At 38.6% G+C, this 27210-nt stretch overlaps 1 protein-coding gene across 1 annotated transcript in view; it reads left to right on the forward strand.

The window, feature by feature from the left end:
* Positions 1–27210, forward strand: part of xpo5 (exportin 5) — a 105219-nt gene that overhangs the window by 58435 nt on the left and 19574 nt on the right. The window contains exons 16-26 of the mRNA XM_078557235.1: positions 2239–2280; positions 2374–2463; positions 5090–5289; positions 7553–7652; positions 8863–9044; positions 17728–17828; positions 18624–18720; positions 20196–20332; positions 21281–21378; positions 22193–22239; positions 23228–23325. Of these exons, the coding sequence (XP_078413361.1) occupies positions 2239–2280; positions 2374–2463; positions 5090–5289; positions 7553–7652; positions 8863–9044; positions 17728–17828; positions 18624–18720; positions 20196–20332; positions 21281–21378; positions 22193–22239; positions 23228–23325 (1192 nt within the window). The remainder of the gene's footprint in view (positions 1–2238; positions 2281–2373; positions 2464–5089; positions 5290–7552; positions 7653–8862; positions 9045–17727; positions 17829–18623; positions 18721–20195; positions 20333–21280; positions 21379–22192; positions 22240–23227; positions 23326–27210) is intronic.

Genomic DNA, 27210 nt, shown 5'->3' on the forward strand with positions numbered 1-27210 from the left:
ATTTTCCCAACTATTGGTGGTTGGATAACTGGCCTGCAGCTCACTGTTTTCTTTCTCCCTCCTTTCTTGAAAAGCAGTGTAAAATTATCCAACTTCAATCTAATGGGATCATCCCCGAATCTAAGGAATTTTGGAAAATCATAGCCAGCACATCCATTATCTCTGCAGTTATCTCTTATAGAACCCTAGGGTGTAGGCCATCAGGTTCTGGGATTTATCAGATTTTCGTCCCTTAAGTTTCTCCAGTACTTTTTCTCGGCTGATATTAATTTCCTCACTCTAAAAGCTCTCAGGTTACCATCTATTTCTGATATGAAAGTTGTGTCCGTTTTTGCAGTAGAAGACACAAAACATTTGTTCAGTGCCTCTCCTGTTTCCTCATTCCCCAAGATAATTTCTCCTGTCTCTGCTGCTAAGGGACCAATGTTTACTTTAGCTACTTTTGTTTTGCCTTTTTATAGTCATAAAAGCTCTTACAATCTGTTTTTATATTTCTGGCCAATATATTGTCATATTCTATTTTTTTCCCCTTATCAACTTTTTGGTAGCCCTCTGCTGGTTTCTAAAGCACTCCCAATCCTCAGACTTGCTACTTTTTTTTGCAACAATGTAAGCTTTTTAAAATCTAATTCTACCATTAACTTCCTGAGTGAGCCACAGATGGGTCTGTCTTGCTGAGTTTTTGTTTTTCAATGGAATGTATTTTTGTTGAACATTTTGAATTGTTTCATTAGATGTTTTCCACTGTTCATTTACTGCCATACCCAATTACCGTACCCATTTCTCCCTTCATACCTATGTAATTGCTTCTAAGTTTAAGATTTTTGTTTGTGATTGGAGTATTTCACTTTCAAACTTGGCATGGAATTCAATGGTATTATGATGACTGTTTCCCAGTGGATCTTTTACTACAACATTATTAATTAACCCTGCTTCATTATACAACAGTAGATCTAAGATAGCTGTATTCCTAGTTGCTTCCACAATGTATTGCTCCAAGAAACGGTTACAAAAACATTCCACAAACTCATCTTGTAGACCATTCTTGCCAATTTGATTGTTCCAGTCTATATGGAGATTAAAGTCCTCCACAATGATTACATTCCCTTTGTCCCAAGCTCCAATAATTTCTTGTTTAATGCCCTGCCAAATGGTATAACTACTTTTAGGGGCCTGTAAACTACTCCCAGAAGTGTTTTCTGACTCTTGCTATTCCTAATTTCCACCTGTACTGATTCAGCTTCATGACCTTCTAAGACCAATTCCTGTCTCACTAATGTCCTTATGTCTTTGTTATTTGTTCCAAGCCCACTGTTCCAAGACAAGTGAATACATTTTAATGAAAACTGAAACGCAATGCTCTCGCATATGATATAGAAAAGTAAATAGTTACCATAAGAGTGCAGTAGGGCATGAACTTGACATCACTTGAGCCCCTGCTATACTCAAAATATTCCATTAAATGTATAATGGATTGGGGATACCCAAAGTACAGAGTAAAATTGTTTGCAGTGATGGATTTAGAAACGTGAAGAGGGAAAGCAAACTCTGGCGTTGGATTTTTTATTTCACGGGGATGCAGTCAAGGTCTGAAAGTGACATCACCCTTCTGTTTGCTCTTTTTTTTCTCCTACCAAAAAAGGACATTTTGTTATTTGATCTGCAGCTTTTCGGCATTTTCAATTGAGTGTGCAGATTTCAGCATTAGGTTTGTTTAATTTTTTTTCTGATTTTGGGTTTTTGTGTGCATCCTATCATACCGTACTCCAGTATGCCTCAATATTTTTAACCTTTTTACAATTATTGTGACGAATATAGAAACAAGCAGCAAATACCTAATTACGATCAAGGAGCAAATAATACAATGGTGTTTAGAGAGAACGTTCCCAGCACTGTGGTAACAGCTGCTATTTGCTGGATCACAAAATGATACCCGTAAACCTGCAACTTCCCCTTTTGCATCAATTGATATGCTGGTTTTAAGAATGTAAGGAAAAGGAGCAAGAGTAGCCTCTGGCCCCTCGAGCCTGCTCCGCCATTCAGTACGATGATGGCTGATTTTGCCTCACTTCTACTTTCTCATCCATTCCCCATATTTCTTGATCTGTCTATCCCAGCCTTGAATATGCTTAATGATTGAACACCCCCAGTCCTCGGGAGCAGACAGTTCCCAAGATTGAAACCTTGTGAATGTCACCTAATATAAAGCTGTATAAATTTGTTCAATTTTTTTTTTAGCTCTTTGCATCTGCTACTTTTGAAGTGGTTGAGGAGAGCCAGGTAGGACAACTTTCTTTACTAAAAGAAAAAAAATTGGTTCTAAAATATTGGTAGCAGGTCTATACTTAGAATGTGCATCTATTGGGGTTGCAGGCTCCGAGAACTAGAGCAGTGAAAAATGTTCGTAGACATGCTTGTTCGTCCATTCTCAAGATGTGCAGAGATCACCCAGAACTGATCATGGTAAGTGACAAAAGGTCATCTTATTCTCAAGGATTGCTGACAAGTTGTAGTTGAATTTGCTATTTCTTCGGTTGTATTCAAAAGTATGATCTTGCTCAGCCAACACAAAGCTAATAATATAACTACATGTGGTCACTGTTAAGCGACAAGTCCAGTCCAAGTTGACCAGACTAAACCATTTACTACTTGGAAACAGATGATTTTGTTGGTCAGTTTATTTACTTTTTCCTTTCCTCCCTCTTCTCCAAACAGTGTTAATTCTTTGCTGGAGTAACCTTCATGGTTCTGGGCTTCCTCTGGTACCACCTTCCAAGTGGCTATTCTGTGTGAACCTGGACCTGCTGTGTTGACAAGCTATTTTGTTTCTTATTGATTAAATACGTTTTCAGCTGTGACATTCTAGCTAGATTACTTCTCTAGATTCTGGAAGTGCCCCATTAGATTGGAAAATGGTAAATGTAACTCCTCTATTCCAGAAAGGAGGAAGACAGAAAACAGGAAACTACAGGGTAGTGAGCTCAACATCTGTGGTAGGGAAAATGCTGAAATCTTATTAAGGAGGCTATAGCAGGGCACTCAGAAAATCTCAATGCAATCAGGCAGAGTCAAAATGGTTTTATGAAAAGGAAATCATATTCTACTAAGTTACTAATGCTCTTTAAGGACGTAACTAGCAGCATGGATAAAGAGGAACCTCTTGATGTACTTCAATTTCCAAAAGGCGTTTGACAAGGTGCCACATCAAAGGTTACTAAAAATAAGAGCTCATGGCATAGGGGGGTAACATATTAGCGTGGATAGAGGGTTGGTTAGCTAACAGGAATCAGAGTAGGCATAAATGAGTCATTTTCGGATTAGAAAGATGTAATGAGTGGAGTGCCACAGGGATCGGTGATGGGGCCTCAACTATTTACAATTTATATTAATGACTTGGATGAAGGGACTGAATGAATAATTGCTAACTTTGCAGATGGCACAAAGATAGGTAGGAAGGTTAGTTCTGAAGAGGACATAAGGGATCTGCAAAAGGATATAGATAGAAGTGGGCAAAAATTGGGGGTGAGTATAATGTGGGAAAATGTGAATGTGTCCATTTTGACAGGAAGAATAGAAAAGCAACATATTATCTAAACGCAGAGAGATTGCAAACTTACATATGTACGGATCTGGGTGCCCTAGTATATGAATCACAAAAAGTTAGTTTACAGGCAGTGCAAGTGATGAGGAAGGCAAATGGAATGTTGTTGTTTAATGCCAGGGGAATGGAATATAAAAGCAGGGATGTTTTGCTACAGTTGTGCTTGCATTGGTGAGACATCTGGAGTAGTGTACAGTTTTTGTCTCCTTAGTTAAGAAAGGACATAGTTGCATTACAAGCAGTTCAGAGAAGGTTCACTTGACTGATCCTTGAGATGAGGGGATTATCCCATGAGGAAAGGTTGGACAGCTTGGGCCTGTATCTATTGGAGTTTAGAAGAATGAGAGGTGATCTTATTGAAACGTATAAGATCCTGAGGGGACTTGAGAGTGCATGCTGAAAAGATGTTTCCCCATGTGGGAGAGACCAGAACCAGGGAACATAGTTTAAAAATAAGGGGTCTCCCATTTAAGACAGGTGAGAATTTTTTTCTGAGGGCCATGAGCCTTTGGAACACTCTTCCCCAGAGAGTGGTAGAGGCATATTTTTAAGGCAGCAGTAGATAGATTCTTGGCTAACAAGGGAATCAAAGAGTATAAGGGGTAGGCACGATAATGGCATTGAGACCACAATCCGATCAGCCATGATCTTATTGAATGGCAGAGCAGGCTCAAGGGGCCAAATGGCCTACTCCTGCTTCTAATTGGTATGTTCATACAGGGCTTTCAAACTGTTTCCCAAGTGGATAAGGACATTTCTGAATTATGCTAAATTTGCTAATTTAATCTGGAATGGCATTTGATGTCTACAGTTTGTCTATTTACTTTTTAGTCTGAGGACAAATCAGTTAGGATTCTTGCTTTTAATGGTTGGCCAGTGGTCTCTGCTGAAAGAGATATTTGTGGGCAACTGACAATCACTGCAACTTCATGGACAAGTATTTTGCCAAAACTATAGTTTTATAGATTTGAAAAATGGCAATTTGGAGTGCCCATGGAACTGTACTCCAGCAAGTGCTAGCGCCTCAAGGAAAGAAAACAATTGGGGCAGGAAAGAAGGCTTCTGATCTTTGGTTTTTTAAATTGATTTTAGCTGCTGCTACACAAACAGTATGTCAATTTATTTTGTACCAGTGATATTTTAATAGGCCAATGCCATTCAATGAGTGCATAGAGTTGGTACTGATTTGTGCTGTCCTTAATTTTTCCAGGAGAATTAATTCAGGTCACAGATGTGCAAGTATTATAAAAGAGAGTGGGTAGGGAGAGGGGAAATAAGCAGAACGTTTTGATTCACATATTACTTTTGCTAATCCAGTTTGTTGTCTTGGGGAAGTACAGTTGCATTGGCAAATTTGGCCTAGTTTTTAGCAACAAAAAGAGGTGGTTGCTTAGTTGCAGTACCATTCTCATTCTTTGCAGTAGGATTTACCCTTTTCTACAAGATTGTGCAAAAGCTTTATCGAAATGGCGATTCTTCTATTTTTAGCCGGTGTTTGAAATGTTCTACGCCCATGTCAAGCGCCTGCAGCAAGACGAAAGACAACTTACACAGTTGGAGAAGTGTGCTTTAATGGAATCTCTTGTTCTCCTGAGCAATCAGTTCAAGGATTATGAACGACAGAAAGCCTTCCTGGAGGAGCTCATGGCCCCTGTTACTAACCTTTGGTTGTCTGAGGAGATGCAAAGGTATATTTTTGAACAACTATTGTTGTAGTTGATGTCTGGTGTACAAAAGTACATGTTTATATATACTGCATATTGAATTGCCTTTGAAATTAATATGCCTTTACTGTAACTTAATATAAAAGTTATGCCTTTTCTGAATTTATGATATAGATATTGCTGAGTAATTAAGAGTTGATTTTAAATGCCAGCAAGTGGTTGAACTTGTTTTAAATAAGTTAACATTTTAAATATTGAGACTTAGTTGAAGGAGTAACTTGTCATCAGTCTTTGAAAAGTATTTAAGAAGATAACATACATTGCATAGAATATATGACACAGAAACAGGCCTTTTGGCCCAACCATTCCATGCCAGTGTTTATGCTCCATCTAAGTCTCCTCCCATCTTTTCTCATCTGAGTCTACCATCATAACCATCTATTTATTCCCTTCTCCCATATGTGATTGTCCAACTTCTCCTAATTGCATCTATACTACTCACTTCAGCCAGCCCCTGTGGTAGCGAGCTCCACATTCTCACCATTCTGGGTAAAGAAGCTTCTGAATTCCCAGTTGGATTCCTTATTGACTATATTGTATTGACGGCTTCCAGTTATGCCCCGCCCCACAAGAAAACATTTTCTCTGTAACCACTCTTATCAAAACCTTTCATAATTTTAAAGACTTGAAGGTCACCCCTCAGTCCTTTTTCAAAAGAAAAGGGACCCAGCATATCAATCCTTTCCTGATGATGTGTATACCCTCATATCCCTGGTACCACCCTTGTAAATCTACTCTGCACCCTCTCCGGTGCCTATATCCTTTTTTGTAATATGGCAACCAGAACTGTATGCAATACTCTAAATGTGGTCTAACCAAGGTTTGATACAGGTTTAGTGTACGTTCGCTACTTACTGTTTTATGGCCTTGCTAACCTGTGGTGCAACTTTGTGATTGATATACTTATACCCTGAGATCTCTTTGATCCTGTACTACATCTAAATTTGCATCTTCCAAGTAATATTGACCTCCCTATTCTTCCTATCAAAATGTACTACCTCAATTATCTGTGTTGAGCTTTATTTGTCCATTCTGCAAGTTTATTAATGCCCTCCTGTAATTTGTTACAGTCCTCAGTATTTGCAAATTTAGAAATTGTGTTTTTGATTCCAAAGTCCAAATCATTATTGTTAAGTTGTGAACTGTAGAGGTCCCAGTAATTATCCTTGCGGAACACCATTTCCCACCTCTTCCACTCTGAATAACTAGCCTTTACTCCTACTCTCAGTTTTCTGTCTTAAAGCCAGCTAGCAATCCATTCTGCTGCTTGTCCCCTGACTCCACAGTCTCTGACCTTATTCATTAGTCTATTAGTCTATTATGGGGCAGCTTATCGAAGGCCTTTTAAGAAATCCAAATAAATTACATCTAATGCATTACTATTGTCTTTTTTTTCTCTGTTACCTCCTCAAAAAATTCATAAAGTTAGCCAAACAAGATTTCCCCTTTTGAAATTCATGCTGAAAATTCATTATTACATTTTCGTATCTATCATTCTTCTCTCCTTTAGTAGGGGTTCTGTTTATTTTTTCTACCATTGACGTTAAGCTGACTGGTCTATAGTTCCTGGGACAAGTTCTGTCTCTCTTAAGTATAGGAATTACGGTAGCTGTAAGCTAAGTAGCAATTTTGTGATGCCAATCTTTACAAAATAATGATTTTGCAAAATCTACAAAAAACCTGTAGATTTTAGGAGCAAGGAAAGAATTGGGAAGATGAGGGCTTCCATGACTTTGAAAGCCTGGAGAAGATTAATTGTTGTGTCCTATTTGCAAACAATGAGACTGCATGGAGGGAAGGAAGTATGAGTTAGATGGAGTATTTGGAACTTTGAATGAGTGAATGAAAGGAAAGGTCAGAAGGGAATTGTGTTGATTTTTAAACTAAAAAATACAGTGTTTCTTTGGATGCTCACTTCTGGCATCCCCTTTTCCTTTTGTCTAGGAGTACAAAAGATGTGTGAGAGCAATCTGCTTGCATGTAAGAGCACGGTCTAAGTCTTGAACAGACTTGACCTTTACAGAAAATTCATAGAGTATTCTTGAGAACAAATATTTGGTGCTAAAGATAATTTTGAGCTTGCATATTTGGAACTCTATTAGAAGTCAACTGCGTTGCAGTCTTGTAATTTTGATTTTCTAAGAGCGAGGGGTAACTGATGCCCTGTGTAACTTTAGAAGCTGATCTCTTTTTAGTGCATGTACTTAAAGATTATTTTGTGTTGCAGAGTGCTTTCAGATCCAGCGATGTTTCTTTCATACATTGGTGCAGATGTCACTCCAGATGATCCCATTAGAGAAGACCCAGCAGGCATCAATAGATCTCGGGTACGTATGTGTTTGTGGCTAAACTATGCTCAACGACTTGCACGTCCAACTGTTTGTGGATTATTCCAGGAGGATGGCTAATTCAGTGCCATCAAACTGACGGCGTTTAAATTCAAAAGTACTGGAGAACCATTTTAGTTTTGTGACTCAACTAACATCTATCCTGCTACTATATATGAATGTTCAGATAATTTATCAAAGATGATCTTTTATTCAATCTTAAATTTAGAAATCGTGTAACACAGGAATCTTCTTAAGGGATGGTCCTGGAACATATCAAGGCCTGCTCTTCACTATGTATGATGAAGACGTCTACCAGTAATTCTGAACAAAATATGACAAAATATCAAGTACCGTGGAGTGTTTTTTTTAAAATGGGGCATGGGGAGAGATTAAAGAAGCTGTCTGAAATACGTTTTTAAATTACAAGAAAGGTCATGTCAAACGGATCACGTTATGGTGACTTTTGGAGAAGGGACTGGGGTTGTACAATACCGTTGCTTAATCTTGAGATGCTGGTGACAATGAAGAACGATGTTTTGTAATCAGAAATAAGCTTCATTTGTCAGTAGCAGCGTTCCTTATGGTGGACAGAATCTGTTCTGTTGGGAGGTTGTGGAATAACTTGTATATTTTTTGGTATTACAACAATGAAGACCTAGAAGTGTAGTTTATGATGTGTTGTTTACTTCAGGTTTTAATGGCAGGAGCTGCGACAAGTGTGCCTTTTGGGAGGGGAGTGTTGAGAGGAAAAAGATCTCTTTTCTGAAAATATACTTTCATAGGGGTCAAAATGTTAGGCCAAGTACAGTATCAAATAGGTCAAGTCTGATTTTGTCCATCTGATCCTATATTGCCAGTTCCATATTTCGTAAAAGCAGTGGATTTGGACTGCATCTAGACTTAATTGTATATATGCTGTTTCGCTTCAGAAACCAAAAGGTACTTATGTATATTTAGTATGGAGTACTGAAAACCTGCATAGCACCTGTGTGTAATACCACCTTTTGGAATTCTTAGCACTTTCATGCACATTGCCAACCTTTCCCACCTCAAAAAAATTCCTAATCGAAGCCCGCTGTTCCTAACTGTTGCGGTCAGGAATTTGATGCCACAGCTGCCTGGAGGTAACCATCCCCAGGTACTACTGGTAAAGGTCAATGAAATTTTGCGAGAGCTTTCATCTCTGCTTTTTACCTTATTTTGACAGATCAGCTTGTGTGTTTACACCATACTTGGAGTTGTGAAGCGGGCTCGCTGGCCTACTGACCTGGAGGAGGCAAAGGCCGGAGGGTTCGTGGTTGGATTCACACCCAGCGGGTCTCCGATCTACCGCAACGCCTGCACTGAGCATGTCATCAAACTTCTTGACAACCTGCTCGCCCTGATAAGGTGAATCAAGTTGGACAAGAGTAGCAGCACGTAAACCAAAGCCATTATACCAACACTGGATCTAGGCCAGGAAAACATGGTCTTGAGCCAGTGAAAAATAAATGTCAAGACAAGTACACTATCAGCTAGTCTGCATAGTGCTCTTTCACAAAGTCTTTCATTTTGAGCTTGGATATTGTTGCTTAAAACCTTTGTACTGCATCACAGTTTAGGAAAATAAGGAATAATAATTTAGACGGTGTGATTTGTTTTGCATTGCCTAAATCACCATATAGCTTTAAACTTAGAACGTGTTCCACTTCAAAATTAGTCATCTTGCCTAACTTGAATTTTTCTGCAAAGCCTTGGTTTTTTTTTACCGTTTGAAGAAAATTCAGGTAGGTTGTCAGGTAAGTAGGTTCTTTAGAGTTGCTAGTAATCATGTAAAATGGAGCTACAGATAATTACTGAATTCCAGATTTTTGAGGATTCACTGTTTTGTGTATTCCTACTTAATTTTAAAAATTGGCATTTTTTTGACCACACCTGTCCCAAAAGTGATCCTATTACTTTTATAAGACAGAAGTCAAAAGATTTACCACATATAAGAACTTTTTCAAATTATCCTCTGTTGATGCATTTTGCATGACATTTTGTGCACCTTCACATGCCTCATTAAATTTTCCATTGAGCGAATAATCTTAGTAATGCATTTTTAAGATTTCTATTGCTGAAACTTTAAATTTAGAATATACTTTTTCCCGAACACTTAGTATTCTATATTCTTTGAAAATAACTACTAAATTTTAGCATGCTAACATTTTAAGCCCATACAAATTGCTCCATTTTTAATTTTTAAAATTGCTGAATTTTTAACCCAATTAGTAACAAGTTTAACTTTGTTTGATAAATGCCTCTGAATTTCATCTTTTTCCACAGATGTCCAATTTAGCGTATTTACAAAATGACTGGAAATACAAGACTCGCCTGGCTTTTTGTTTAAACTTGAAGAAAATGCTTATCAAATTAATAGCCTCAGCTGGCTTTAAAAAAAGTTGCAGACTGCAGACGCCAACTATTAATGTAATTCTAGGCTTGTAACAACATTTTATCCACAAACAGTGGGAGAGATTTGAAGCCTCCAATCAGCAAATATGGAACAGTAGCACCCCAAAAATGGTGGTGGGGGCCGATTTGCAGTCCTGTTGCCTCTAGTGTGGACGTCGGTACCTTCGCCAGGACTAACTGTTGGGTAGTCGGGCAGTCTTCCTGGGTCAGGTGCTTAGCACTTTAAAAAATCAAATTGGGGCTGTCAGAAGTACATAGGTCCTGATAACCATTTTGGCTGTCCAGACAAAGATGAGTGCAGCTGGTAAGTTTTCCATTTTTGTGAGGCCAAGGAGGAGCAGAAGTGTTTCTCCAGGCTCCTAAAAAATTGTCCTAGGCTGTTGTTGCACCAAAGCCTAGTCTTCAACATGGACTGACCTCCTGTCAAGATTATCAGGACAGGAGGTGTGCCACCAAAAGTCAATCCCTGAATGTTTCTATTTTAATATATCTGATTACTGTTTTGCAGAGAGTGGCATCTTGCCACTGGTTGCCACCAGCTAATGCCTACGATATACTGGAGATTATTATGTTTTTTTCTTATGGATATATGTGATTGGAGACTTAATAGGTTTAAAAAAATATATATGTTGGAACACCTTTTTTGTTTCCTATACATAAAATTTGAAAGGGGTCTTCTAAAAATCTCAATTTCTGCATAGCCCTTTCCTTTTTTAAGTGTATATCCAATTCACTTTTGAAAGTTATTGAGTTTGCTGCCACCACCTTTTCAGGCAGTGTATTCCAGGTCACCATAGATCATCGCCTCTTGGTTCTTTTGCTAATTATCTTAAATTTGTGTCTTTCAGTTAATAATGCTGCCACCAGTATAAACATTTTTTCCTGTTTAAAAATTCCTAAATTTTGAACACCTACATTAAATCCCCCCCTTAACCTTCTCTGCTCCAAAGGGAGAAATCTCGGCTTCTGTTCTCTCCTCATAACTTTAACTGTGGCAAGATAAGTTTTGCGTGTGTGAACCTCCAGGTCTCTTGTGCATCACTTCACACCTTTGGTTTAAATTCCAATTGTCCGTTTCACTAGTTTATCTTCCTGAACTCTGCTACTATCCTCCTTACTGTTTACTGCATTTCCAGAGTTTGAAATTGTGCCACCTGCACCCAAGTCAGTTCAGTATATTTCAAAAATAGCACTGGTCCTACTGTACTTCCCTGCAATTTAAACAATGGCCATTGACCATTACACTCACCTTTCTCATAGAGTTATACAGCACAGAAACAGGCCCTTCAGCCCATTGTGCCCATGCCGGCCATCAAGCACCTATCTATTCTAATCCCGTTTTCCAGCACTTGGCCCGTAGCCCTGTATGCTATGGCATTTCAAGTGCTCACCTAAATACTTAAACGTTGTGAGGCTTCCTGCCTCTACCACCTCCTCAGGCAGTGTGTTCCAGATCCCAACCACCCTCTGGATGAAAAAAAATTTCCTCAAATCCCCTCTAAACCTCCTACCCCTTACCTTAAATCTATGCCCTCTGGTATTGACACCTCCACTAAGGGGAAAAGTTTCTTCCTACCTACCCTGTCAATGCCCCTCATAATTTTGTGTACCTCTATCAGGTACCCCCCCCTCATCCTTCTTTGCTCTAAGGAAAACAACCCTAGCCTATCCAGTCTCTCTTCATAGCTGAAACGCTCCAGTCCATGCAACATATTGGTGAATCTCTTCTGTACCTTCTCCAGTGCAGTCACATCCTCCTTATAGTGTGGCGACTGGAACTGCACACAGTACGCCTGCTGTAGCCTAACTAGCATTCTATACAGCTCCAACATAACCTCCCTGCTCTTTCTGTCTTTTACCTATTTACTATCCGCTCTGCCATTGCCCCTTTAATCCCATGTGCTTCAATTTTGCTAACAAGTTTATTTTATGGCACTTTATCGGTAATCGTTTGAAAGTCCATATATGCATCAATTTCATTATCTCCCGTTGCTGCGTTATTTCTTTGAAGAATGTAATCAGTTTTGTCAGGCACAATTTGCTTTTAACAAATCTGTGTTGGCTGTCATTAATTAACCTATGTTTTTCCAAGTGAATACTTATTTTCTCTAGGATTATGGTCTTCAAAAGTTTTCTCACTACTGTTACGACCACAGCCAGTGTTAATTGCTGCGCAAACCAAATCCCAGAGGGAAACTTGGCTTAAGGGCCATAACCGGTTTTTTGTATTCTGAAATCGAGAAGACGACGTACCGATCTGGGCAGTAAGAGATCCAGTAACACTTTTGGGGTTTTAAGAATTAAAAGTAAAAGTTTTTTATTAACAAAAATAAAAGAAAGCTTAAGCATACAAGATTACAGTTACACAATTAAGGTTAGTCTTATAAAACATTCCCCCTGAAGAACACTCTACTTGGTCAAGCCCACAAGTGAACACCTTCCAGGCAACACACTGTTATCGATGTCTACGATGAAATCCAGTAATATTACACAAGGCAAACTGCTGTAGCTTCAATAAAGGCATACCACATGACCTTTACCCTCTTCCATTCGGTGGAGTCCACTTCAGAATAAAACTGCTTGCTGCAGCCCATGACTTTCCTGACTGAATGGGTGATTCAGACTGCATCCTCTCCCAGCTATAGCTCAACAGCTCAAACAGCTCCAGCTATCTCCAGCCATCTCTAGGTCAACAGCTATCCACAGTAACTCTAATAAATATTTTTTCTCTTTCATTTCCATTCCATTGTTCTCACACCTCTTTGAAACTCGAATCCTTCCAAAACTAAGATCTTTGTTTCCATTATTCTTTGCTTTTAGGTCAATAAAAAATAATATCCTCACTACTGTTTATCTGTGGAACTCCTCCAAAATGCAAACATGTTTCTTATTACCTCTGGTTCCCCATTGATGTTCAAACAAACTCTCAACTTAGATCTAACATTTGCATTTTTAGATAACAAGTAAATACTTGTACCTCAAACTTAACACCTCTATCCCATTTCATGTTTCAAACCCCCCCCCCCCACAACCTGACTCCCATCAATCTCTTGCCCAGCTTAATTAAATCTCGCACGCACGCACACATGCACCCCTAGCCGCGTTTACAGAATAGCACAATATTCCCCAAAATATAAAAAAACCACCCATTCTCACACCACTGAAGTTAGGCTGACTGGCTTCTTGTGCTGGTAGCCAGAGTGTAAAAAATAAGTTGTTTTAATTTGATGCCGGAGCACTTCTGCCAGTTTTTTTCCTGCGGCAACTTGTTGATTCCTTGTTAGGTGTAGTTCTCTGGGACCCTGTTGTGCACAGTCATCTTGTCAAAGTGGATGATAAAATGAGCAGAAGAGAAAGTGTTTGTGCTCCTGCTTGGCCATCATTTGAGGGAGGGGTATGGCTAACCTTAATCCTTCCTCATCCAATGTTGGCATGCACACTTCTAATAAGGATTAATGGTTATGGGTGGCAACCATTACCTTCCATAACCTACCCTGGGATTGCTGAAGCAATTTGTAGCTCCTGTTTCACCACATACCAGACCATATGGCTAAGCTATTCGCTAAATTATTGGGAAACAGTTTTTCTTGCATAGTTTGAGTCTGAAACATTGTCCAGACCAACTATTGTTTGAATTAAATGATGTGTGCTGCTGCTGGATTAAGCATGAGGTGGGAGAATTTGAATGTAGAATTACTGAAGCTAATAGCCCATATGTTTTGTAATCTGACATCTGGGGGAAATTGCAGTTTTGATCAGTGGAAATGCTGGTAGAGAAGGGTGCTTGAGGATTTGAAGATTGGAGATCTGCAGCAAAATAGAAAATTAACCAACACCCTTTTGTTTCCTTAGTGTCTGCAGGATTGGTCCCCCACTGTAGCTTCTAAAGCTTCCTAGTCATCTGTATTGCCTCTCTATGTTGCCTTTGTCACAGCATTCTTTCTATAATCCATACTGGATTATCTTCTCCTTCACTTGTAGCCATGCAGTACTGTGTTGATGGCATGGCATCACACATGCAATGGGTCTTGGATTAGAGAGGATTTCTTTGATATAGTAGGTCCTGGTGGGAATTTAGCCATGCTGTTTTGAAATATGGAAAATCTGTATGCAATTCATGAACTATGTTGTACTGTTATCTAACATTATGATAGCAAACCTGTTTGTATGGTTTAAAATTTTGAAGGAGTTTGATGGAGTAGAAGTAGGGAAGATGCTTCCACTATGGGGGAAATGAAAACTAGGAGCCATAAATATAAGGTTGTTACCAATAAACCTACTAAGAGAATTGAGGAGAAGCCTATTTCTCCAAAGTGTGGTAAGAATGTGAAATTTGCTACCACAAGAAGTAGTTGAGACAAATAGCTTAGATGCTTTTAAGGGGAAGCTAAATAACGCACCTTAGGGAGAAAGTAATAGAATATTCTTGTTGGGTTAAATGAAGAAGAGTGGAAGGAGGCTCACGTGGAACATAAATTCCAGCAGAGATCAGTTGGGCAAAATTGCTAGTTTCTCTGTTCTAGGTTCTATGTAAGTTTTCTGAACACAAAATAGACACTCCATGTTATAGCAGTTGGTAAATATCAAAAGCGAGAATCCACCAAATTGAAGTGGTTCACAAAATTACTTCTTTTAGGAAACATCTGTGCCCTAAATTTATCCTTGCTAAATTAGGTTTAGGCATTTTAATTTAGCCAGCCACAACTAGGATAATTTTCCAGCAAATTAACAATTATAAGTAGTAGATCATCCACACCATAATATTTTCTCATTGCAATTAGTTGTGCTTGTTATCTGTGTTTTACAATTTTTCAGATGAGATGTTAAACTGAGTCCCTGTTTGTCCTCAAGTGGACATTGTGGACATAAAAGATCCCATGGCACTATTTCTCAGAAGAGCAGGGGAATTATTCATGGTGTCCTGGTCAATATTTACTCCTCAATCGTCATCACTTAAAAATGATCACACTACTGTTCATGGGAATTTGCTGTGTGCAAATTGGCTGCCATGTTTTCTACATTATAACAGTGACTACATTCCAAAAGTGACTTAATTATCTGTAAAGTGCTTTGGTACGTCCTGAGGTCATGAAAAGCACTAGGAATGCAAGTTCTTCCTTTCATGGTTATGAACTATATTTAAATATTAGTTTGGCTTTTCATGATCAATTTTTGGTTTTTCCAAAGCATGTCCTTCATTGAAGCATTGTTTCAGCTTGACAATGCACAAGTTGTGTCTTGATTTTTTGATGGTTGTGTGACCCTCAGATATTCATTTAAGTGGCATGCTTTTAAATTGGAAAAACAAATGTATTTGGAATATAATATATTCAAGATCATTGTGAAACTTCTGGTAAAGTTGCTTATTCAATCTTTCTGATTTTTGTAGTAGCCTGTTGGCTGCATGTTGAAAACAAATCTGCATAACCATACTGTGAAATTGAAATTATTTGCTATATATCTTGAACACTTGTGATTTTAAATGGTGCAGTTAAAGTTTAAAAGTTGGAAATTAAATTGAAAGTTAAGAAAGATATGGCACATTTTCTAAGTGTTTTCTTGGGTTGACAGTTTAGCATGAGTCAGAATGCAGAGGTAGTGCAATACAAAGTGTATCTGTACTTTGAAATAGCATATTGTTTTGGTCAGATAGTATTCTAACCAAGTATGTAAAACCTCAATTTCTGGAAATATATTCCAAAGTTTGTAGCTCCCTGTAAACACTTAAAACCATTTTGAAACAGTCTTCATGTAATTACTATTCAACATGAACTAAATTTAAGTATATGGAGTTTATAATGACTGTAGAAATTTGATTTTGAGTGTGCAGGTAAGTGACGCGATCCCAGAATTCTTGTAAATTTTCTGTTAATTGACTATTGTGCTCACTTGCTTTTTTGTCTATCCATTCCGTTTTTCTTTCTCTTTTGCTCTTGTTCTTTTTCTTCCTTATGCTTCTTTCATTTTCATTTGCCAATTCTTGTGCATATTGTTTGAAAACTACTTGTTGATGTGCTGCTAGAATATTTTACAGGAATATGATTGCTGTGTATATTTGTTAGAAAAGGTATTTAACTTATGGTTCACGAAGGGTTATTTAGAAATTTTAAATGAAAAGCATTTTTGCTTGGTGTGGAAGTGATAAACTTTAAAATGTTACTTCTCCCAAGACCCAAGGTTTTGCCTCATCAAGGTGTGTCATTCTGATCATTTATGTGTTATATTAGCAAAATTCTCCATAGTGAATAAGACAGGCCCCTGACTTCTCCAGCAATGCTATCTGTGCATGATGCTTCTGTGTACTAACTCACTGAAGCACTCCAGCATGGAAAGATCCAAATAAATGTCAGTTAATGGGAAAGGATGAGTGAATCCTTGGTGAATTAGAAAATATTAAAATGGGAGGGCAAATTCCAGTGGGTCCCAATAATTGGAGTATCGCAAGTTTTTTGTGAGGATATGAATGCTTAAGAATTAAGAATTTTCTCTTTTTGTTGTGCTCAACTTTGGGAGACATGTGGCAGTGACTGACTTTTTACACCACCCCCGCACCCCTGTTCCCAAATTCTTGGCTCAGTGATCTGAGACCTGTAAATTAGAATGGGGAAATAGGATACATGTTCTCTCAGCACAACTATGCTGCTTTACCTTATTCTAGGACAGTGTAAGGACCTTAATTTCATTTGATGGGGGTGTTTGTACTTGAATATATCCCTGAATATACTTACAGAAGAAAAATTATTTTGAACTAGTTTAGAATTTAATGACTTGGTTTCTCCAACAGTATGAAATTGCACAAACTGATTCAAATTAAAAGTGTTACTGTATGTTATCTAACTGGCTGAGAATTTCTTTTCAGGTTTTGCTTTTTAAATGAAAGTTTAATGAAAGCTACTGGCAAGTCCAGAATGAGTTTCTCACCTCCCTGAAATTATTTTTTGTAATCTGTAGTAGAAAATGCTGGGAATATACAGCAGGTTCAATGTCTGAAAGACAACCAAACTGGATGGAAGCATGCTAATAATTTGTGTGGGAAGAATCAGGACACATGCTGACTAATTTGTAAATGCCCAATAAATTTTCAGATTTTCAAAATTTCTGTTTTTTTCTTTGCCTTAATTCCAACATTTGTTTCAAATGTTTGAGATGAACTGTAATCAGAATAATAAGGTTCCTGACAACAGATTATATTCCATGTAATTAATCTCTTGCGCAGCAGAGATTTGCTGCCTTGATGCTCATTGAATACTGGACCTTTACTGTAATTAGTCTTCCAGCAGACTTGCACAGTGTCCCCAGATTTGTTTGGAGTGGAGGCCTTGAAGGGCATCTCCCAACTATCATCCAGTGAATCATCCATTTGCCTTCAACAAATGCTTGGCTTAGCATAGGATCTCCACAATAGGAGACCACAAAGTGAACAGAGTTCTAGGAATTCATTATTTGGGCATATCCCTCAAAATTCCCTCAGTTCATATTGATTTTTTTTAGGTACAACGTCTCTTATAATAGTTGTCTTTACTTTATTCCCTGTGTTAAGAACTGCACATCCCTTTATGGTGTATAACCTACAAGGGATTGGAAAAATTAAAGTAAGCTGTTACTTATTAGTGCTGTAATGTTTGCTTGTTTGTAGGACACATAATAACCTTTGGCTGCCAGAGATGTTGGCCCAGCTCAGCCCGCACTTCACAAAAGCCCATGACATGCTGGAAGTGGAAAAAAATGCTATTCTCGGTAAAAAAAAACATAATTGAAGGAAGCTCTATGCTTTTAGTTTTTTATTCTTTTGAATGTTAACCGCCTAATCTAATGGTATAATTAGCCTGTACATACTAAGTTTAAAAAAAACTGGTTTGCTGGTGGTTCCACAAGCTGCTCGATCTGGTGTAAGAATAGTTCATTTAATTTAAGCATCTACCATTTAAAGTCTAGTAGGACTTCCCAACTTAATCCCCAATCTAAACTGAAGCAATTCAGAAATACTCAACAGTTGAGTAAATATCTTTGGTATCTTAATTGCTAATTTGCACATCCAAATGGCCTGAAGACTTCTCTAGATTTAAATATACATTTTGTCTATTTCATAAATGTTTTAATAAAAGCAAAAATAGAAATATTATTTGATTTTGTTTTTATCAAACTTGCGGTAGCACTTTTTCTCAGATTTTGAAGTCTCTCAATTTAAGTTGTTTTAGGCCTATTGCTGCTATATTAATACAAAAATTTATTTTTATTTAATAACTACACTACCTTTTCTGCAGATAAATCATTTGTGGCAGCTGCTCCCCTCTTACTCATATCCCCCAAAATCAGGGACTAATATGGTTGATTCAGTGCTATTCACTTCAATACATTATAGTAATTGTTCTGGGGTTGACTGTACGAGTGGAAAATCTTTTTAAAAATCTTGATCTTAGTGTCAGGTTTCATACTATTTGGACTAATTTGTAATTTTCATAAGCTTTCTTTTTTAAGGAGTTTGTAACTGTTGTATACCACAGAACCTGTTTCTTGTTGCCTTCCCTGCAGGTATTCCACAGCCTCTGCTTGATCATGCTGATGCTCCAGTGTACAAATCTGTGTTGGAACGAATGCAAGGGTTCTTCTGTACCTTGTATGACAATTGGTAGGAAGTTATTTTGTCAGTACCTTAAATAGTATTTCACTAATGGGGAGAATTTTCTCACCTTCGGGTGGGCCGGTCGGGAGTGGGTGCGGGCGGGCGCAGAGCCGATCACCACCTGCGATTGGCTGCGTGCCGCCATTTTACATGGGCGGGCCAATTAAGGCCCGCCCAGTGTGACGCGTGCCTGGTAGTGTTCAGCACTACTTGTGCGGGTGGGGGAAGGAGGCAGAGTCGGGGCTTGCGCTCTCTCGTGCATGCATGCGAAAGAGCGCAAAAATTTCCCTGAGACATGGAGCTGCTTCAGGGAGATTAAGTTCAATTTGAAACATCAAAATTTAAAAAGTTAATCATTTACACATGTCCCCTCATGTGACAGCATCACATGAGCTGGAACATGTTTATCAAATGTTTGAAAAATATTTATTTAATAAACCCTTCATGAAACCTCATCCCGCCTGTGGATGAGGTTTCATGAAAAATGCGAAGGCCGCCTGGGCTCTCCGCCTGCCCGCCAACCTTAAGGTTGTTTGGGAAGCCCTGTCAATTTGGTTAATTTAGTTCACTAATGGCCTTAACAGGCCTTTGACAGTTCGGCGTGCGGGCCCGCCAAAGAAAAGATCGGAATGATATGCGGTGACATTGGGACACACACCCGACGTCACCGTGGGTCATTTTACGTGTTGACGGGCCCCTGCATGCCGAACAGAAAATCCTGGCCAATGATTAACATGTTTTGAAAGCCAAAACGGTGATCTGTGCCTGATGTTGAGCATAGCGCAATTAGAAATTGATAATGCTGCTCTGCTTTCATGTGACTACATCATACCAAATCATAAACCTGCATATCTGTGGTTCTGATGTATACTTCTACATGCTCAAATTCTTTAGTTGAAACTCTGCTATACAAGTTTTTGTAGAAAAGAAAGCTGTTAAGGTGTCAGGATACTTTTCGTCTCTTGCCAATAGTTAAACTTCTTTCTACTCTTCCTGGTGATGATAGTTTGTGTTGAGGTATGCTAATGTTCTATGCCAGCAGTCCTCTGGCTCTTTGCTTATTATTGGGGGTAGGGGGGAATATGGAGTTGAGGCCACAATTAGATCAGTCATGATCTTGTTGAATGGCGGAGTAGGCTCGAGGGGCTGAATTGCCTACTCCTGATTCTAATTCATATTCATAAGTTTACACCAGGTGGGTGAGAGTTAGGCTGTTGAGGGACAACATGATAGTAATCTTGCTTGATGTATTTTCTCCCTTCATATTTTGGGCAAGAAGCAAATTGTAATATAACTGTTGTAAACTTGGCATGAGATTTCACCATGATCCTTTCCATCTGTACAGTTCAATACTGACCATGTGTTTACAAGCTTAAACCATTTGCGAACATAATTTTTCTATATGTGATTCTTTTTAGTGTTTTTAAATTCCGTTCTTGAGTCTTAAAACATTATATTCTTTAACTTTATTCTTTGAACAGTTTCCACATCCTCGGGAATGCTGGACCAAGTATGCTTCAAGATTTTTTTGACATAACCAATTTTGCAGAATCTGTAATAAACTCGGCCTTTGTGAATCTGGAGAATATTCCTGACTACAGGCTCCGTCCAGTGCTACATATCCTTTTGCTTTCCAATGACTTAACAAAGCTGCAAGGAAATACTGAGTTGTATAAAATTAGTATGCACTTAGAATGACTTCAAATCTCTGATAAGCCTCGTGCCCCCATCTGAATTTGTGATACATAGGTGTCTGGAATTTACACTTGGACTGTGCCTTTAACCTTTAGCATTTTTATAGATTTATTTGGGGGAAGAAATTTCAAGTTTTTTGGTGGTTAACTTGTTCAAAGTATCTATCGATCAGTTAAGTGAAAAAATGTACAATTGGAAGCATAGTAAGAATTTTCTACAGCTTATATTACTAGTTGTATAAATACAACAGATTTTCTAATAAACATTTTGCCTTGTCGCAAGAAGGCCTATATTAAATCTCTGCTACATTTTTTTTCTTGCAGGCATGATAATATCATGCATGGGTGTCATTTTCTAAAAATGTATGTCTTATTTACATATGCTGGTACAAATATGTGTTTGTAATTGAGTTTTGGAGCCTCAGTTATTTGGTCAAATCTGTTGATCCATTTGTATTGGCGTAATTAGATATCTGTTTTGTCTTGCTGCATAGATCTGAATTGATTTGATTAAGGTATTCAAAATCATGGGTCTGGACAGATTAAATAGGGAGAAACAGTTTCCCATTTTCTTGTCATACATATAGGCTAGGCTTGGTATGATATTGACTGAGGGTACAGCAGAATGATTGTAGTTAACAGAGAATGAAAAATCATGATGTGGTGCAACACACAGCATGGTGTGCCATTGAGTTGTGACACAAGTTTTGCAGCTACATTTCCACAGCAAGATCCCTTGTATAGTGGATATGTACTTGATAACCTAGAGGGAGAGAATGTTGAGTTATGCCTAGCCTATGTGTTGATTTGTTTTCTTTTTGTTATGCAATATTACAAAGAAAGTGGAAGATATTTACTTAACTCGTACGTACGTGTATTTGTGAAGCCTTTGGTCCAGTCCTGCCCGCCTGAACATTATGAGTCTGTGCTGTGCCCAATTCTTGGACCCCTGTTCTCCTACCTACTGCAGGTAAGTATTAAATAAAAGTCTGATGGATAATTGTTTGGCTATTGAGAAGTTACTCTACAATACCCCAAATTTCAAGGGTTTCTCTGCTGACTGGATTCTCAGGATTACAGTATTTTAAATATTTTGTGGATTCTTATTCTGATAGTGGGTAGTCAGAGGGCAGCAATGTAAAGTGTAAAAGTGAATTTCATGCAGTTTTCTATAATGTATCATATTGGAATACTCTGGCAAGAACAGTGGATCAGGTAGACTAAGCAAATTAAAATTAACCACAAAACGCTCTCTAGAGACTTAAGCAATCTAAATTCAATATGGAATGAAGGAAATGGAAAATCCTGGGCAAAAGTATCGGTCAGCTAGGCATCTGGACTGTTAAACTGCCTTTTCTTTCCAGATACTGATTGAAGTGTTGTGTTCTAACATTTTCTGTTGTTTCAGATTGCTGTATCTAATATTTCTTGCAATCAATGCAATGTAGAAAAAATGCTGTGAAACTCTGAGAACAGCAGAGAAATGTGGTTGTCTCTTAAATTGAAGCTTTATTAGACTATCTGGCTGAAATTAAATTAGATATACCTGAATCAAACTTGAAAAATTTTGATTAAATAAAATGTTCAAAGGTTGGAGTCTTTTTAAAGACTTTTAAAGTGTTTTAACACTTAAATACATGGTGCTAAAAACACCCAGATAAATTATCTTATCTTTTTGACAGTATATTGAGACTAGTTTATTAATGAATAGTATTGCTTAGAATTCAAATTTCAGAACTTGCCCATCTGTCAGTATAATATGTAACACCATTTTTGCCTGGCAGAGACTAAGTGCCAAGTGGGTTGTCATCAACCAGAGAGGCCTGTTGGAGTAAGTGTCAAACTTTATGGTCATAGTTTTAGATTTTGAGACCTTTATTACTGATTACTGATTATACTAATTATTGCTTAAATACAATGCAAATGTATTTTATTTGAATGGAATAGTTTTGATTTGCTAAGTAGAGATTATAATTTACTTGCATATGCAGGAATACAGATGTTGGACCAATAATTGTTTAATTTGTCTTACCAAAATTGCATGTTTAAACACAATTTTGTCTTCTATTACTTTTACCTAAAAAAAAGTAATCCTAATTCCATCAAGACACCAAATCATGTTTGCAAATGTTGAATTATTGCTTAGCTGCAAAAGTAACCTATGTTAGTGTACCCTCCACCCTTAGATTTCTGCATTTGTTGGTGCAACTTCCCTCAGTGATAACATACCCCTGAATCAGAAGATCATGCCTCCAAAACCCACTCGAGGTTTAAACACATAATCTAGGTTGATACTTTAGTACAGTACTGAGGAAGTTTCATTGTCTTTTGTGATGTCTTTTGAATGGAATTTTAAACTTGAAGACTTTGTCACCCTATCACAAAGATCCCATGGGATTTCTTGTGATGTCTGGCCGACATTTAGCCTCCAACCATCATTGCCCAAAGCAGATTATTTGTTCATTTATCCCATTGCTGCTTATGAGACCTTGATATGCACAAATTGTGATTCCCTTTGTTCTACTTTGGTTGGCTTTGAGCATGTTTTGCCCATCTGAAGTCATGAAAGTCACTTTATAAATGCAAGTGTTTTCTTCTTTATCTGGTAACATTAATGTTGCAGGCACTGGGAATTTAAAAATACTACAGAGTTTAAAAAGAATTCTAGAGAATTTAATTTTCAAATCAATTGGAGAACTGCATGCTGTTAATGGTGGGCTGATTTGGAAGGTGGATACATGATGTGTTGCCTTGAAGTAATATAAATTATGCCCCCTCTGACCTTTTTATGAGGGTTACAATGATGTGCTTATTTTTAGGGCTGAAAGTGGTGCTCCTGAGGAGAATCCCGAGTCTCAAGAAATGCTGGATGAGCAACTGACTCGTCTTCTCACCCGTGAATCCATTGATCTGATGAGTAAGGACTATATTATTCCTTCAGTTAATAATCAATTATATAAACTGTAAATTGCATTTTATAAAGAAATAAAAGCTATGTGGAGAAAGAAATTCCAGACATGTTAATGTGGAGCAAAATGTGATGTGCGTTACCAATGTGAAATTTCCTTCAATGGTCAAAGCTGTGATATATTTTTGAAAAAAGCTTGTTGGGAGCTTGTGTATGTAATTAGAAAGCCAGGGAGGAAATAGCGGATGCTCTGAGGATCATTTTCTGAGAATCATTTTCCAATCGTCACTAGATACAGGCGAGGTCTCAGAGATTGGAGGTCTGCAAACGTTGTACCATTATTTAAAAAGGGTGCGAGGGATAGACCAGAAAATTATAGGCCGGTCAGTATGACTTTAGTGGTGGGCAAGTTGTTGGAAACAATTCTGAGACACAGGATAAACTGTCACTTAGGCTAGGTTTGATCAGGGACAGTCAGCATGGTTTTGTTAGGGGAAGATCGTGTCTTATTAACTTAATAGAATTTTATTAGGAAGTAACAAGGAGGATCGATGAGGGTAGTGTGGTGGATGTTGTCTACATGGATTTCAGTAAGGCATTTGACGAGGTCCCACATGGCAGACTGGTGAGGAAAGTGAGATTTCGGAATACGAGGGCAGGTGGCAGGTTGGATCCAAAATTGGCTCAGTGACAGGAAACAAAGGGTAATAATGGATGGATGTCTTTGTGAAAATGGTTTCCAGTGGTGTTCCATAGGGCTCAGTGTTGGGGCCCTTGCTGTTTGTTGTATATATTAATGATTTAGACTTAAATGTGGGATGCATGTTTGGGAAATTTTGCAGATGCCACAAAAATTGGCCATGTAATTGATATTGAAGAGGATAGCTGCCGACCCCAGAGTGACATCAATGGTTTGGTTAAGTGGGTGGAAAAGTAGCAAATGGAATTCAATCCTGAAAAGTGTGAGGTGATGCATTTGGGGAGGGCAAACAAAGCAAGGGAATACTCAATAAATGGGAAGTGAGAGGGATTGAGGAAGTACGAGACCTTGGAGTGCAAGTCCGCAGGTCCTTGAAGGTGGCAGGACAGGTGGACAAGGTGGTCAAGAAAAGCATATGGAATGCTTTCCTTGGGTGAGATATTGAATACAAAAGCAAGGATATAATGGTGGAACTGTTTAAAATGCTGGTTAGGCCACAGCTGGAATTTTGTGTATAATTTTGGTCAACACATTACAGGAAGGACATAATTACTCTGGAGAGAATGCACAGGAGATTTACAAGATGTTGCCAGGGCTTGAGAACTGCAGCTGTGAGCAGAGATTAGATAGGCTAGGGTTGTTTTCCTTAGGACAGAGGAGGCTAAGGGGTGACCTAACTGAGGTGTACAAAATTATGAGGGGCCTTGATAAGGTAGACAGGAAAGACTTGTTTCCCCTAGCTGACGGGTCAATTATGAGGGGGCATAGATTTAAGGTGATTGGTAGAAGGATTAGAGGGGACATGAGGAAAACTTTTTCACCCAGAGGATGGTGGGTACTTGGAGCTCACTGCCTAAGTTGGTGGTTGAGGCTGAAACGTTCAACTCACTTAAAAGGTACCTGGATCTGCATTTGAAGTGCTGTAACCTGCAAGGCTATGGACCAGGTGCTGGAAAGTGGGATTAAAATGAGTGGCTGGTTTTTCTCTTTTTGGCTGGCGTAGACAAGATGGGCTAAATGGCCTTTTTCTGCATCGTAACTTTTCTGTGGTTCTAATTACATCTTGTATCCCACAGTGCATGGCCAGATAAGAGGAGCAATAACTATTACCCTTGAGTGCTGAACAGTTAAAGTAAAATCCAAAACTTTCTGTCTTTGAAAAAGAATGTAGCCTCTATTTTCATTGGACCAAGAGTTGCGTTGAAAACAAAGACTAAATTGTATGATTAAATAATTGTACATAACTGTTAGTAGGCAATTAATGGGCATTTTCTATCTTCCATATACAAAAAATGTGCAAGGAGGGATGACAGAAATATTCATCGTTGGGGCATATTCAGTTGCTGTTTTCTGGTTTCTTTTTGCTTCTTTTCTCTTTCTAAGCAACTTTTTTTCTGCACCACCCATTCCCTTCTATTTATTTTGTTATTCATCGTCAGTTCAGTTTTCTTCTCTGCTGTTGCTCTGCCTCATCAAGGCATTTGGACTCAAAACATGAAGCAATTTGATGGACAAGCTGTAACTCTTTCGAGTTATCAACAGTCACAGATTGTAACTCTTTCGAGTACATTCACAGTTCTTGGTTTCCGGGAGTGGGACATGAACCCACAACCTTCTGATTCAAAGGCGAGGGTGCTATGAACTGAGCCACAGCTGACAAAAGTTGCTGCTATTTTAAATGATTGATAACAAGCTCCTCCCAGTCATTAACCTCAATGCTGCTGTGCTTCAGGGAGAGATTGCATGTCTTTGAAGCGTTACCACCTTCTCAAGGGCAACTAAGGATGGGCAATAAATGCTGGCCCAGCCGGTGAAGCCCACATCCTGTGAATGAATTTTTTTTTAAAAAAAATTGAGAATTGAGAAAATAGGACCTGGCAGGGGAGATGCTTTTTGACCATCTGGACACAATGTCCAGTCCATCGTAGTAATTTTGCAGTAGTTTTGCCTGATCTTTGACGAGTTAAATAGCCATTGTCAGGTAGGTTGCAAATCGTAAGGTGGCTATTTCACAGTCTTGCTTGACACTGGTCTGGATTTCCCACGCAAGACAATTGTAGTCATTTTCATCATGAAACAGTTGCAGGATTGTGATGAAGTTTCTTGGACATCTAAATCTTTGGAGTATAATCCACAGAGCCTCGCGATTTATTGGGTCAATGCTTTTGAATGCAGCGAAGAATTCCTGGTGTTGTCCTTGGCATTTGGCTTGGATTTTTTTGGCAACTATGACCTTATTAGAGACTCCTTTGGAAGGTCTAAAGCCACACTGTCTCCAGGAAGATTCCTCAAACACAGGAAGGCGATTCAGAAGAATGAATGTCGAGACTTTCCCTGCTGTGGACAAGCGGGAAATACGTTGACAGTTTCCACAGTACAATTTATCTCCCTTCTTGAAGATAGTTACAATCATCAAAGTCCTGAAGTCTGGGAGAAGTTATTTTTCCTCCCAAATCCATAGGAGTTGTTCACGGAGTCTTGGTGTAAGCATTAGCCCCCCGGCAAGCATCTGTCCTTGGTCAGATTGAATGGTACATAAATGACTTCGATCTTTGACAATGACATAATCCAGGAGGTGCCAGTGCTTATATCTAGGATGCCTCCATGTAGTTTTGCATTTGTCTTTCTGGCAGAAGAGGGTGTTTGTTATAACGAGGCAATGCTGTGCACACTTTGTCAGCAGGAGGATGCCAATTGCATTGGCTTTTCCCAAAGATTCCTCTCCAGACATAGGAGTCACAGCCAATTCTGGCATTTAAAGTCTCCCTGAAGGATGACCTTTTCTTCTTTTGAGATGACAGTGAGGACTTCACCACTGTTGAAATATGGCTTGTCTTTAACATCTTCATCAGAGTCAAGTGTCAGGGCATATGCACAGATTTATTTCATTCATGCAGTTGGGGAGTTCTGGCAGTGCACCCAAGATCCTATTCCAGATGACAAAATGATATGAGGGTCACTGTCAGGCATTCCTTTCCAGTAGAGGGTGTATCTTCCTGCTTGTTCCTTCAGCTGTCCTTCCCAAGAAAGGTGGGTCTCTGAGGGCAGTGATGTCAATTTGGAGTCTTGATAGCTCACGTAATTAGAACCACAGATATAATTGCGGTTCTTTTTGGATGGTCACTCTTGAGATTATCAGTGACCATTCTAACATTCCACTCTGCAAAATTTAAAGTTTTCTTCCTTTGACCACA

The sequence above is a fragment of the Cetorhinus maximus genome, chromosome 14 (genome assembly GCF_964194155.1).
Source record: "Cetorhinus maximus chromosome 14, sCetMax3.hap1.1, whole genome shotgun sequence".
Classification (NCBI taxonomy): domain Eukaryota; kingdom Metazoa; phylum Chordata; class Chondrichthyes; order Lamniformes; family Cetorhinidae; genus Cetorhinus; species Cetorhinus maximus.